This window comes from Fusarium vanettenii (assembly GCF_000151355.1).
Source record: "Fusarium vanettenii 77-13-4 chromosome 12 genomic scaffold NECHAsca_15_chr12_5_0, whole genome shotgun sequence".
Taxonomy (NCBI): domain Eukaryota; kingdom Fungi; phylum Ascomycota; class Sordariomycetes; order Hypocreales; family Nectriaceae; genus Fusarium; species Fusarium vanettenii.
Genome location: NW_003315870.1, coordinates 102,832 through 116,504, shown reverse-complemented (window position 1 = coordinate 116,504; position 13,673 = coordinate 102,832). Strand labels below are relative to the sequence as shown.

Sequence of the window (13,673 nt, the reverse complement as noted above, 5' to 3'; positions counted from 1 at the left end):
ATACACCCTCTTCCGTAACTATGGGTGTAGAGGTATGTCACCGTATGTGACAGGTAATACGGCGTAATTCGTCTAGAAGCGCCGGTAGTTCTACCGGCAGATATGCGGTTGCTCCCGCTTGTTGGTGATATCTAGGTAGGCAACTGCCGGAAGGGTCCCATGACCACCCGCACACCCGCCTGAACCTTGTCCCAGGTCTACTCTCTACAGATGCAACACTACGTTATCATTCTAGCAATTTTACGTCGGGATTATTCGGTAGTCAGTAAAGATCATCGAGCCAAGGGCAGAAACGGTGGTCCGGATTCAAGCTCGGCTTAATACGACACGCTGATATGCATCACACTACCTACGCAACATGAATTTGAATAAAGAGTGGAGATTTCGCCATGCCTCATTAGATTCTGAGACGTACTATGAATCAAATTAGTCCTAAATATCACAATACGCCACCTGTCATGGACGAGAAGGCATGACGTACCACAAACTCCCTTGTGTTGGGGCGTCATGGTGGTTCTCAAGACATCCAAAATAGAATACACACTCCTGTCATTTTTCAAACCTTTAAATGTCATTAAAAAAAATGACACATTAGGTAGTCCGCGGATGAGCAGCTAAGTTGGATATGATGCCGTTTGTGCCGAGGCCTTCCTTGAGGCCTTCCTCAGTAGATCTCGATTTGAATACACACTTTTGGCGGAGCTTCGTATTCTAAGCTCGTATCACAGGGCTTTTAATACTAGGATTAGGAAGATTCACTCTTTGTGGCTCTGATCGTTTCTCGAATTAGTGACGGGAAACCAATCCGGGATTAGTCACGTGTTTTAGGGTGGGATGCTCCAGCTAGAGACTTCACTTACCCTGTAGATTAGAATGTTGATCGTATTTTCAGCACGAAGGACAGGAAGTAGTATGAAATTATCTTAGGAAGAGAAGCAATAAAAGTTTCTCTGTCATTGGCCTTAGTTTCTCTTACAAGCGATAATTGTGAATATGGTTGTTAATTAGCAAGTTGGAATTCCGACCAAAAATGTAAGGTTGGCCAGTGAGCCACCCAAAACATAAGGGACGAATAAGGTCTAAACAGATAAGCATAACTCATGAGGGCTTATCTGCTAACAGAGTAACAACTCCAGTTTTCCAAACCTTAACATCCAATCAAAAGCAAGGCAGTGGGACCAGCTTGTAGCCAATCACAAGCCAGAGGGGAATCGAACCCACCCGTGCGTGGATGGGGTTCTGAATTTGGACGCGTCGTGGGCTCGCGATAGTAACGCGACATTGGACGTAGTGATGCGCTGGGAACTTCATCTCGACATCGCTCGGACACTGATTGCCTGCCCCACAGGGCTTTAATGTCCGTCGGCACTCGTTCGTATCTTCCTCCATCGGATACCAATCACACTCTCCCGCGACCAAGACGCGTTGCGCTGGATCAGGTGCCTTGGTGGACTCCCGAGCCCGGGGGTACAGCACCGGCTCGGAAACATTAGAACCTTACATTAAGATGCGAGGGATTTCGGCGAAAAGCACCGCCAGCTTGGCTATGGACCAGTGTTCACCATGGGGTGAGTAGATGTGCTCCCGCAGCAAGGATGCGGTCGAATGTCGTTGAGTCAACTGGAGTCCATGTTCCGTCCTGAGCATCAGGGGATGTGTTCCTAGAGTGCTCGTGTGGTTGTCGCAACCAGTTGGCGCCCACTCATTTGACTGTTGCACATTCTCCAGGCCCAATTACCTTTTCGTATCCATGTCGCTTGTTGGCTGGTCATTGTACTTCTTTCCAAGAAGACATTCAAAGACCCAAGGCACAAGACAAGTGAGTCAGGATTCCGGTGGTCGCCTCGGAAAGCAAGCCGAGAGATACATCGGATTCCTTGTTGAATTCCTCTCTTGTTGTTGCAAAGTCTTTCACCTTCAGATGCTCTTTCGGCGTGGTGGTGGGGTGTCCTGAGAGGTCTGTAAGGGAAGCCCAGGCAGGACTGTGACTGGGCGACGGCGAGACCGAACCTATGAAGCTGTAAAAAATGAGGTCAAGATATTTTCAAGTGAGATGCATTGCTGATCGGGACTGTTGTCAATGCTGAAGTGTGGTGTTTATGAAAAGGATTCCGATCACCCTTTGCACTCGTCTCTTGTTATGGCTTTCATTATGAGCTCTGACCATGGCTGTCACTGTGAATTGTGACTATCACGATGGCTGTTGATCTTGATCTTCACTGTCACTGTGCTCCAATGCCAAGCTACGCCGGCCAGACTGGCCCATCCCATCCCGGCTGCCTCTCTGCCTCTGTTAGTTCAATAGCCAAAATCATCTGCAATCGCCATCCCCACCTACAATTGAGTGGTCAGGACGTTACAGTGCAGTGTCAGATGAAGAAAGCTATCATTAGGAGTCATGATTCGAAGTAGCTCACTCAAGTGCCTCCTCGGTGGGTGTAGATTATCTGACCTTGGTATCCGAGATATCATCCATCACCTGCCATGCACAGTCTGCATGGTCCACAGCGTGGAATTTTGAGAAGGGGGTGAATCGGTCCAATGGAGCCAAGCAGATCCCAACTGGCTCCAAGAGGCAAATCCCCCACGGCTTTCCTGAAGCTTTCAAGTACCGGATCCGAAGCTCGGCTGAGGGACCCGAGAGTCCGCTTCGGCTTCTGCCACAAAGGCGCTAACAACGTGGAGCAAGCCACATCTGACATGGGTCGGGAGTCTCATTGATGACCATGTGATACTTGACTTCCGAGAGTCTAACAAGGAGGACTTCGAGAATGCCGGTTGTCGTTATCGGATGGCTGGCCGATTCATTGCGGCCCGAGACTATCTCCACGTTTGTTCATGATCAGAAAACGTGGGGAAGTGTTTGGGGACTTGGTCTACAACGACATAAATATCGTATGGTTATCCCTCTCTGATGGAATTGATCCCCAGGACACTACAGAGCTTCTCTTATCAGATCAAACCCCCACGTTTCTTCCCTAAGTCTCCAATTCTCCAATTCTAAAATGCCTGGTCTCATCTCCCACCCTCCCCCTCCACACGTCGTCGGCCCTGCCACAAAGCGGGCTACCCGGCCATCTAAGAAGCTTCCTCAGAGCCTGGTTGAGGGCGCCAAGCTAACCAAGAAGGAGCCATGGGACTCTGAGAAGCATCTTGCCTTCCAGCCCCCTTCCAAGATCCTTAGCATGAAAGAGATCGGTCTTGAGGGCCATGGCATCTCCCCCAATGCCTGCTCCGAGCCTTTCCCTCTCTTTAGCGAGGAGGCTATTAAACAGATGCGTGCCGAGATTTTCAGCGAGACTGTTCTGGGAAAGTGCCAGTACGCTTCCACCTTTAACGCCAACATGGTCCGAGGCATGGGTCACGAGTGAGTTCTCCTTTCCCTGTGTTCACACATCTACTAACTTAACCAGGCTGGCTCCATTTACGTACGATGCCTGGCATTCCCCTGAGACCCTTGCCAAAATTTCCCAGGTCGCAGGTGTCGAGGTCATCCCCGCCTTTGACTTTGACATTGCCAACATCAACATCTCCGTCAGCGACGACAAGAACGCCGAGATCTCCATCGGCGAGAACAAGCTCCGTGACGGTGCTGACAACGATAACTTGTCCTCTGTCGCTTGGCACTACGACAGCTTCCCCTTTGTATGCGTTGTCATGATGTCCGATTGCACTGGCATGGTTGGTGGCGAGACTGCTGTGCGTAAGCCCAACGGTGAGGTCATCAAGGTCCGCGGACCTAGCACTGTATGTTCATTCCGAGACTTGGAAAAAACTCCAGCTAATGCATGATAGGGTACTGCCGTTATCCTTCAGGGCCGATATATCGAGCACCAGGCTCTCAAGGCCCTCGGCGGCCGCGAGCGTATCACTATGGTCACCGCCCTCCGTCCCAAGTCCCCTTTCATCCGCGATGAGAGTGTTCTCACTGGCGTTCGCGGCATCAGCAACCTCGATGAACTCTACCACCAGTACACCGAGTACCGCCTTGAGATCCTCGAGGAGCGACTTCGCGCCAAATCCAAGGAGGAGCGTAAGCTGGCGCTTGCCAAGAAGAAGTACGACATTCCCGCTATGCGACACTTTTTGGAGGAACAGCGTGCCTTTATCGACTCGATGCTCACTGAGATTGTCGAGGTTGAAGATGATTGAATGATGGATGAAAATAATGAAGAATAGAGTTAAAAGCATTTGCGGTGATGGTTGTACATGGAATTCATGGGTTTTTGAGTTTCTTGTACTTAGTAGCGAAGCACAAGCGATGTCTAGTATCTTGCGAAAAGCTTTGATTGTTGATATTAATTATTTGACCAATAGATGCGCTGTTGTATCAGATGATCGTGGTCTATACTGAGAAGAAACGTCTTTGTTTAACCCTGAGATTGGTGTTGAGAAAGGCCCGCACTGGACTAGGTAGGACTGGCCCGTCCTATGACGGCGTATCATGAAAAGACAATTGAATAGCTCATGAATTCATACCGGTATCTACAGTCTAGAGTGGTTCTATCAAAAAGTCAAAGCTCACTTCCTCAGTCTTGACCAAAAGATCATCCCTCACACCAGGACCACATGCTGCGGTTCCCACACCAGCGACCTTGGCATCCAATCTGAAAAGAGTGGCATCCTCCTCGTAGAGGTTATGTGGGTGCTTGGCCTTCTGGATAGTGTCATCTCTGTGACGTGACACGACGAAATTAAAGTGTGATTGCTCGCCAGTTCCCAGGCGAGTTGCCTTCAACCCGATGCTGGGAGACTTGGCGTCTCTGAGGGTTAGCCATCTGGCTTCCATTCTGTTTCCGTTCTCTTGAGGGACATCATAATGAACGTGTAGGTCTGAAACGGACTCAACGCCCCAGATGCCCACCCGCTGGGATAGCTTCTTATCAGGATAGCTCTCTCCTGGACCAAGACCAAACCAGTTTACATGCTCCAGACCCTTGTTGCCGTAGACATTCAGGCCAATTCGAGGAACATGCTCTGGGAAGGACCCAGTAGGCGCAAGACGGACCACGTTGATGCCGAGTGCGCCTGTGACGTGAACTGTGTACTCGATTTCGCTGTTCCAGCCCCAGTCGAGTACCGGTGGAGAGATAAATGTGTGCGCCTTGATCACGGTCTTCTTTGAGTCAGATGAGTCCACCTTGAAAGAGCGTAGTTGTGATGTAAGGGCATCGACACCGAATCGCTTCCAATATGGCAGGGAAATAGGGACGTCGTTATCGGTTTTAGGGCGCCAGAACGAGGGGCTGATGGCGACACCAGTTGTGGGGTCTGCCTCTAACAAGGTGTGGCCATTTGCTGTCCAGGTCTTGAGAGCACCACGAGCCCGATCGAATGTGAAGTTGAAGCCAGTTCCAGCAACGGAAACGGTTGGTCCTTCTTGAGACACAGACAGCTGAGAGGTAAGGGCGTTGGTTGTAGCGAAGGCGTTGGTGCTGGGGCCTTGGAGTTGATGCTGGAACCATGCGATTTGGTGGCCGGCGGGGGCCCAGGAGGTCGCCTGCTTGAGGGTCAAGGTCACTGTTAAGTAGACTTCGTTCTGGCTACCGTATCGCTTGGCATCGAGAGGAAGGGGGATGGATGTCTTCTCCCCGGCAGCGATAGATGGGAGCTCTAGAGAGCCTGCTTGAAGCAAGGTAGATCTGCATCATGGTTAGTTGAGCTTCAAGAATAGTACCTATTGAGAACAACTTACGTCTCTCCTAGGGCTTCCACCTGGAAAGTCGCACCAAGGTGGCTTAAGTCGGCAAAGTCATGCCAGTTCTCGACGATCAAGTTGCTACCCTCAAGAGAGAACCCAACAGGCTGGATGACCTTTTTGTACTCGGTCAAACCTGGAGTTGGGTCGTGGGTGCTACTGACCAAACCATCCATGACAAAAGTGCCATCATTGGGCTCGTCACCAAAGTCACCACCATAGGCGTAGAAGCCCTGGCCATCCTCTTCCTTCCATAGACCGTGGTTGGCCCATTCCCAGATGAAACCACCTTGAAGACGTGGGTACTCGCGGAAAGCCTGTTCATAGTCCTCGAGCCAACCTGGGCCGTTACCCATGGCGTGGCCATACTCGCACAGAACGATGGGCTTGTCGAACTTTCCGTCCTTGACGCCCTCCTCCTTGCAAGATTGGATGAGCTTTTCGACGCTGGGGTACATGTAACTGTACATATGTGTTGTGACAGCCTGCTCGTCTCCTTCGTAGTGGACAAGTCGACCTGGATCAACCTTTGTGGCATATTCGAACATGGCCTTGTGGTTGTCTCCATAGAAAGCTTCGTTGCCGAGACTCCAAATGATGATACTGGCGTGATTCTTGTCGCGGTTGATGACGGCCTGGATACGGTCGAGGTAGGCATCCTTCCACTTGGGGTTGTTGGAAGTGAACTGTGCAGCTTGAGGGAAGGCCAGCTTCTTTCTCTCTCCGTAATCCATCTCTTCGGGAATGTCGAGAGGACGAGCAACGGCATCGTAGAAACCGTGGCACTCGAGGTCAGCCTCTCCCATTACCCACAGGCCAAGTTCATCGCACAGATCGAGGATTCTGGGATCGTGAGGCTGGTGAGCGCATCGGAGAGCGTTGATGTTGTGCGTCTTCATCAACAAAAGATCCCTCTTGGCGAATTCGAGGGGAACAGAGCGACCGAGTAGTGGGTGGTGTTCGTGACGGTTGACTCCCCTCAAGCGGATGCGTTTTCCGTTGACAGTCATCAGACCGTTGATCAGTTCAACCTTTCGGAAGCCAATGCGTTGTTGCACCTTGTGAGAGATCTTTGAGTCGGCGGACTTGAGAACGATTTCAGTCTGGTAAAGGTATGGCGTCTCGGCTGTCCATTTGCTAGGCTTGTCGACCTTGAGGCTGAGCTCGGCTTTCTTGGTTTCATGGTTGACAGGGACCTCAGTCTTGCCAATCACGGCGCCACCGTTCTTGTCGAGCTCGGAAAGCGTGAGCTCAATGGTGCCAGCGCTCCCGGTGAACACGTCGACAGTCGCGCTGAGGGTAGCATTCTCATAAGCAGCATCGAGGTCTGTTCGAAGAAAGAAGTCTTCGACTCTGGATGCGGGGAAAGAGATGAGACGGACGTCTCTGAAGATACCTTGGGACTGTCAGTTTCTGTCAATTGTTGAGAGGTGTGTTGCTCACCTGATAGCCACCATTGATCTTGATCTTCAATGTAGGTAGCATCAGACCACTGATAGACCCTGACAAACAGCTCATTTTCTCCATGTCGGTTGACAAATGAAGAAATGTCAAACTCTGAAGGGTTCCTCGAGCCCTGAGCATAGCCGACTAGGGCGCCATTGACCCACACATGGTACGCGCTATCAACGCCCTCAAAGCGAAGTCTCAGCTGAGAATCCGCGCCCCAAGCAGGAGGAACATTGAACTTTCGACGATAACTTCCAGTGGGGTTCTCAGTAGGAACATAGGGAGGGCACACGGGGATGGGGTACTGGACGTTGGTGTACCAAGGCTTGCCGTGCCCTTGCAGCTGCCAATGACCCGGCACTTGGATCCCTCCCCAAGCGAGGCCCTTTGTCGCGGTCGGCTCCGGAGCCTCGAGCGGTGTGGAGGCCAGGTGAAAGTCCCAAGTGCCATTGAGAAGTAACGAGGTGTCGGGGATATGATATGATCGGGTGGGGAGGCAATTTCTCCTAAAGACGGCCTCGTTGATGTAATCGGGACGAGACTCGTCCTCCTGGAGGGGGATGCCCTTGGGCTCTAGTCTGACGCTCTCTCCCATGTTTGATGTCTGTCTGGCAATGACTTGAAGTTGCGGATTGGTAGCGAGGAGGCTCGTTGAGCTTTTATCCTGTGTTGCAAAGCACAGCCCCTCTGACACTGTGTCCCCTCAAGATAGGCATCCGTCGTTTCCCACTTCATGATGCGTGTAACATGCTACAAATCAACAGGTGACCGGGACTGGCTGAGGAGGAAGAGTAAACTCCACCGGCCCGCATGACAACATGGCTTGACTTTGATGATCTTTTCCATCCCCTCACCGACTCCGACACACACGCGAGCCAATCACGTTGGCGAGTGCTACCCCAGGTTTGGCACTCGGGGATACCGGAGCCGGATGGAGCACCACCACCTTTACCACGAGAGGACGGCACACTCGTGACTTGAAGAGCCGATTGTGGCTTGATTATCCCGGAAGTTAGATCACGGGAAACCTCAGTTCATCCGACTGCTCATTGCCGTCAGCCGTTTAAAGTTTGGTCCTCTCCCGTTACCCCAGGTTTCGCCCCGGGGGTACCGGAGCCGGCCCAGGATGCCCCCTGTATCGGAGGGTCGCAGGGAATAATAGCCTAATGATCAGGAGGTGTCGCCGATTCGGCCCTGCTGAACTAAACCAGACAAAGTCAGAACACCCTTCAGGGCACGCGCAAATCCGGGGACGACGTTGGGCGGGCAGTCTAGGCCGTCTGGGGCCAAGGTTCCGCTTCCATGGAATTGGGGGGGCAGGAGAGTCTTGTTCAACATATATAAAAAGAGTCGACGAGATCGAGTGCGACGCTGTCACCAAGTCTCTTCTTCAACTCCTCTGCATGCCTTTTGCAAACAATGGCTTCTAAATCTCTTGAAAAGACCAAGGTGGAGCATGGGGATGACATCCACGATATTGACGTGGTTGCTCAGCTTGCCCATGATGTTGAGAACCAGGACCTTTCGCCGTGGACACCTCGCATGCTCCGGCTTTACTTGGTTCTTGGCTGTGCCTATCTCTGCGGATGTCTGGTACGTTGAAAGACTGAATTAATGGTAGACATTGAGTAGCTAACATTTCTGCTTGAATAGAATGGTATGTCAATTCGCGACACCACAACCAGAAACCCCTCAAGCTAGGAATTGGCATTCTAACGTGTTTCCCATAGGCTATGATGGATCGCTCATGGGTGGTCTGAACGGAATGGTGTCTTATCAGAATTACTTCGGAATGTAAGTGAGCCCATCAATGGTGTAAGCGCCTGGCTAATGCGGCGTAGGTCTATGGAGGGCTCAACCACCGGCATCATCTTTGCTATGTACAACATCGGCTCTGTCGCTGCCGTCTTCTTTACAGGCCCTGTGAACGACTACTTTGGTAGACGCTGGGGCATGTTTACAGGTGCTGCCGTCGTCATTATCGGCACAATCGTGCAGGCGACTTCGTCAGGCCGTGGCCAGTTCCTCGGTGGACGGTTCGTTCTGGGCTTTGGCGTCAGCTTCTGCTGTGTCTCTGCTCCCTGCTACGTCAGTGAGATGGCTCATCCCAAGTGGCGAGGCACCTTGACGGGCCTGTACAACTGTACTTGGTACATCGGCAGCATCATCGCCAGTTGGGTCGTTTACGGATGCAGCTACATCGACACCAACGCGGCCTGGCGCATTCCCATCTGGTGCCAGATGATCACCTCTGGCATTGTTGTTATTGGCGTCTTTTTCTTGCCCGAGTCGCCTCGCTGGCTCATGGCTCAGGATAAGCACAATGAGGCTATCCAGGTGCTTGCTGCCTATCACGGCGAGGGAGATGAGAACCACCCCATGGTTCAGCTTCAAATGAAGGAGATGATGTCGCAGATTTCGGCCGAAGCGACCGACAAGAAGTGGTGGGACTACAGTGGACTCTGGAAGACGCATAGTGCGCGACGCAGACTCATCTGTGTTCTCGGTATGGCAGTCTTTGGTCAGATCAGCGGAAACAGCTTGAGGTGAGTACTCCTCTGGCCTTGAAAGAAAACGCACTGACTTGGTATCAGCTCGTATTATATGCCCGTCATGCTTAAGAACGCCGGCATCCACCAGCAGCACAAGGTTCTGGCTCTGAACGGAATCAACCCAGTTCTTTGCTTCTTTGGCGCCATTCTCGGAGCCCGACTTACAGACGTCATTGGACGACGCCCTCTCCTGCTGTACTCGATCGTCTTTTGCTCATGCTGCTTCGCCATCATCACGGGCACCAGCAAGCTCTCTCTTGACGAGCCCGATAACAAGAACGCCGCCAACGGAACCGTCGCCATGATCTTCATCTTTGGCATCGTCTTCTCCTTCGGTTGGACGCCCCTTCAGTCTGCCTACATTGCCGAGTGCTTGTCCACCGACATCCGCGCCAAGGGAACTGCCATTGGCAACTTTGCCAGCTCCCTCGCTTCGGCGGTCATCCAGTACAGCAGCGGTCCTGCTTTCCAGCACATCAAGTACTACTTCTACCTGGTCTTTGTGTTCTGGGATCTCTTTGAGGCTGTTTTCATCTACTTCTTGTTCCCCGAGACCAAGGATCGTACTCTGGAGGAGTTGTCTGAGGTGTTTGAGGCGCCGAACCCTGTCCACAAGAGTTTGGAGAAGAGGGATGCTACGACTGTCATGAATACGCTCAATCTTACTGGAGATGGCAAGCTGGAGGCTTAGACAACTACCTGGTAGAGCTGATTGAGTGGCAACTTGTAGGGCTGAGAGTAATGCGGAGGGTTGGCATAGGTAGCTGAGTTGTTGATTGTCAATATGAAGTCTGAAGCATGATTAAAAGTAACAAACCTGCAATTGTTCCAACGTGAACGAGTAAACCTCAACTCAATCGAGTTTACAAGGGCTCAATTCTCTCGTTCAATTCTCATTGCCATTGTTCAGTGAATGGCGTATGCGAGCTGCGACTTGGTTGCGGTTCAGATGAAGATTTGGACGGAAGGGAGTATTCTGCAATGGCATTACTTGACTCAAGCAACTACCATGTGTCTTCACGGGACGCGTAAGAACCATGTAAAACTTGAGAAAATTATGGAGTAGAAGGCGGCTGCAAATGTGGACAGTAGCACAGGGGGGACAATGACTGAGTGGCCGCCCAACATGAGACCACTCACTCATGTGTTAGCTACCAGTTACTACCAACACAAGTCATTTCTGCTCGTCTAGCACCTCACGAATGCCCTCTCACGACACAGGAAACAGAAACGAAATTCCCCTCCGTCGCATGACCGTCAAACTTTGTCAACTCCCTCGGCTCAGAGGAAATACGAAGCCGAGCAACCAATCGCCTCTCCCGCTACAGACTGGGGTAACGAAGCTGGGGTCGTTTTCACTGCCGCTCCAATCTCGACGCTCAATTGACGCCGGTCCGAGCATCCCCGGTCTTCTCCTCATTGTCGATCCACTCACGTCCTTCACATGACCTTTCCTGTTATTATGCGCGTTGCTCCCCCGCGTTTTCTCATTCGGCCCGTGGCGGAGCGAAAGCGGATTTCTTGTTTGACGCGATGGAGCAAGTTGACGACGGATTGAACGACTCTGGCAACTGGCCTGCAAGGAAGAGGCTTCGGACTTCGCATGCGGTATGTTTGAGGTTTGTAGTGTCCATGTGCCGAGCTGATGCGACACAGTGTGATGGGTGTCGGACCCGTAAAACAAGGTCCCTGATCCCAACCCTCCATCCGAGACTCCCGTTATCAACGTATCTCTGACCCGGTTGATAGATGCGATGGAGGCCATCCTTGTGCCACGTGTGCCGCTGCGAATCAAGACTGCGCATATGGGTCTGAGGCCAACTCGTAAGCATTGGATAGATACCGTTCATGTCGCTGTGTAGTAATAATGGCACCTTAGGAGAAGCAAGACCGATGTAATCCTGGAGAGCGTTCTTCGAGTGGAGAGATCCCTCCACGAGCTCAAGTCTAATATCGTGAGTCGAGCTCCTGTTGTCAGCGCGTGCATCCTCTGACCCACGTTGCTCCTAGTCGTCGATCAGTCCTCAAGTTGCCAGTCAGCCCCAGTCTCAAGCTTCGCCGCATGATCGTCGCACCAATTCTTTCTGTGGCTCAACACCAGATGCAAGCTTGAGACGGAGGAGCTTTGCCATCCATACGCCTACAAGTCAGGACTACCGTGAGGATGGCAACAACTTTGAGAACGCCGTCTTGGATTCGATGCACACTTCTACAACAGAGTCTGTCCTGCAATGGCCACACTTTGACGTCTTTCCACAACTACGGAGCGACGGAATGTCGATATTCCACCTTGAGCAGTCTCGCACTCCGTGGGTGGTGACATCGAACCCGATATATCCATATGTTGATGCCGATGCTATCGACTCAATGCTCGACTCATTCGAGCACAATGTGAACTTTTGGTATCCTACAATGTCACAGAGTCAGCTGCAGGCGATAAGATCGACAATGGAGAATGGGGTGCCAGCCGAGGACACCGTCCACTGCTGTCTCTGCTTGCTGACGCTAGCGTTGGGATGTGCAAGCCAGTCCGTCGCTGGCCTACGATTTGTTACCGAGTCTGAAGATGCAGAGAAAGAAAGGAGACTTCGAAAGCGGAAGATGGGCGACGTATACTTTCAACTAGCTTTGAAGAAGATACACGTCGCCCATCTTCAGGTTGACTCGGAGACGACGCAATGTCTATTCTTTGCTGCGTGAGTTGAATTCCATGAACCTTTAGCTCGAGACTGATCTTTTACAGTCTCTACTTTGCCTCGCTCGTTCGGCCTCTTCAAGCTTGGGAGTATCTGAGCGCCACGGCAACGAGATGCATGCTTCTCTTGTCATATCCCTCAGATAAACCAGACGTTGAGAATGAAGAGCGGATTAGAAGAATATTCTGGTCTTGTTATATCCTTGAAAGGTACTACCGAGACAACAGGAATGCAGGCCTTGACTAACACTATACGCAGCGACTATATGGCCGAGTTATCAGCTTGCCCACCTTCTGGAATTGCCAGGGTCGAATCTTCTGTCCAGCTTCCCAGTGTCTACCACACACACACCTCAGACAAAGAAGAAGAGGAATCGTCGCTCTATTTTCTCGCTTGTATCAGCATGAGGCGTCTGCTCAACCGAGTACATCAGCTATTGTACGCACGAGACTCGGGTGCCGCATTCGACCAATCTCGATTTCCAAGGATTGTAGCGGAGCTCCAACGTCAACTAGACGATTGGCGCGACGTATTACCAGCATCCTTTTACTTCAGCATCGATACGGAGGAGACTGCCACTGAAGCTGGGGGGTTTCTTCGACAGCGTTACTTGACATGCAGAGGAGTCATCTACCGACCGTATTTGATGTGGATGCTGAGTGATAGCCACGTGGGTGCGAATGACAGTGGTCTCGCTATCCCGGAGGCTTTGTCCAATTCTAAGGCGTGTTTGGATGCCTGCTTGCTACATGCACTCAACCTGCGAGGCTTTTCACAGACAGTCATGATTGACACCTGGATATGTTCACTGTCGTAAGTGCCTTCTAATCGCCACCTCTCTCCCCATGTTAGAACAGTGAATACTGATCAAGCTAGTATGTCGGGTGCAATGCTCATACTTCTCGCTGCTTGTCAGGTGCCTGCTTTGAAGGATCTCATCAGCCATCGCGTCACTCGTGTGGGCGATCATCTCCAGCAGCTGTTCCACCACTGGCGTAGCATTTTTTTCGGAGCAGATTCGCCGAGCGTTGAGCGAAGTTTAGGGCTGATTGAGAAAGCGGATGGGTATATCAAGGAATCATGTTAACTCTTGATGTTTTTATAACCCTGCTAACACTATGGAGAGCATATACTAGCATGGTTAGCGAGGGTTGATACTGTTCAGAGTTCGGACTCATGAAGCACACGTTCCATGTCTGGAGGAGGAGGGACAAGTGATTGTAAATTAGCCTTATTGTATTCCTTCTAATTTGTCTCATCGCTGGAGTGTATGAGCTC

The 13,673-nt window shown here is 51.4% G+C and overlaps 4 protein-coding genes across 4 annotated transcripts; 3 read left to right on the top strand and 1 right to left on the bottom strand.

Moving 5' to 3' along the window:
• Positions 1–3,005: 3,005 nt before the first annotated feature.
• NECHADRAFT_87606 (uncharacterized protein) lies at positions 3,006–4,152 on the top strand (the record flags this gene model as incomplete). The annotated part of the gene is made up of 3 exons (XM_003047330.1): positions 3,006–3,367; positions 3,414–3,747; positions 3,817–4,152. The coding sequence occupies 3 exons, from the start codon at positions 3,006–3,008 to the stop codon at positions 4,150–4,152; spliced, it is 1,032 nt and encodes a 343-aa protein (XP_003047376.1).
• Positions 4,153–4,492: 340 nt separating this feature from the next.
• Positions 4,493–7,742, bottom strand: NECHADRAFT_54019 (uncharacterized protein; the record flags this gene model as incomplete). Its single annotated transcript, XM_003047149.1, has 3 exons — positions 4,493–5,642; positions 5,696–7,094; positions 7,142–7,742. The coding sequence occupies 3 exons, from the start codon at positions 7,740–7,742 to the stop codon at positions 4,493–4,495; spliced, it is 3,150 nt and encodes a 1,049-aa protein (XP_003047195.1).
• An 824-nt stretch (positions 7,743–8,566) lies between these two features.
• Positions 8,567–10,390, top strand: NECHADRAFT_87604 (uncharacterized protein; the record flags this gene model as incomplete). The annotated part of the gene is made up of 5 exons (XM_003047329.1): positions 8,567–8,740; positions 8,801–8,804; positions 8,878–8,941; positions 8,989–9,693; positions 9,742–10,390. 5 exons carry the CDS (start codon positions 8,567–8,569, stop codon positions 10,388–10,390), a joined length of 1,596 nt encoding a protein of 531 aa, XP_003047375.1.
• An 842-nt stretch (positions 10,391–11,232) lies between these two features.
• Positions 11,233–13,482, top strand: NECHADRAFT_53922 (uncharacterized protein; the record flags this gene model as incomplete). Its single annotated transcript, XM_003047328.1, has 7 exons — positions 11,233–11,311; positions 11,460–11,523; positions 11,579–11,654; positions 11,710–12,395; positions 12,443–12,604; positions 12,654–13,208; positions 13,272–13,482. 7 exons carry the CDS (start codon positions 11,233–11,235, stop codon positions 13,480–13,482), a joined length of 1,833 nt encoding a protein of 610 aa, XP_003047374.1.
• Between the last annotated feature and the right edge of the window lie 191 nt (positions 13,483–13,673).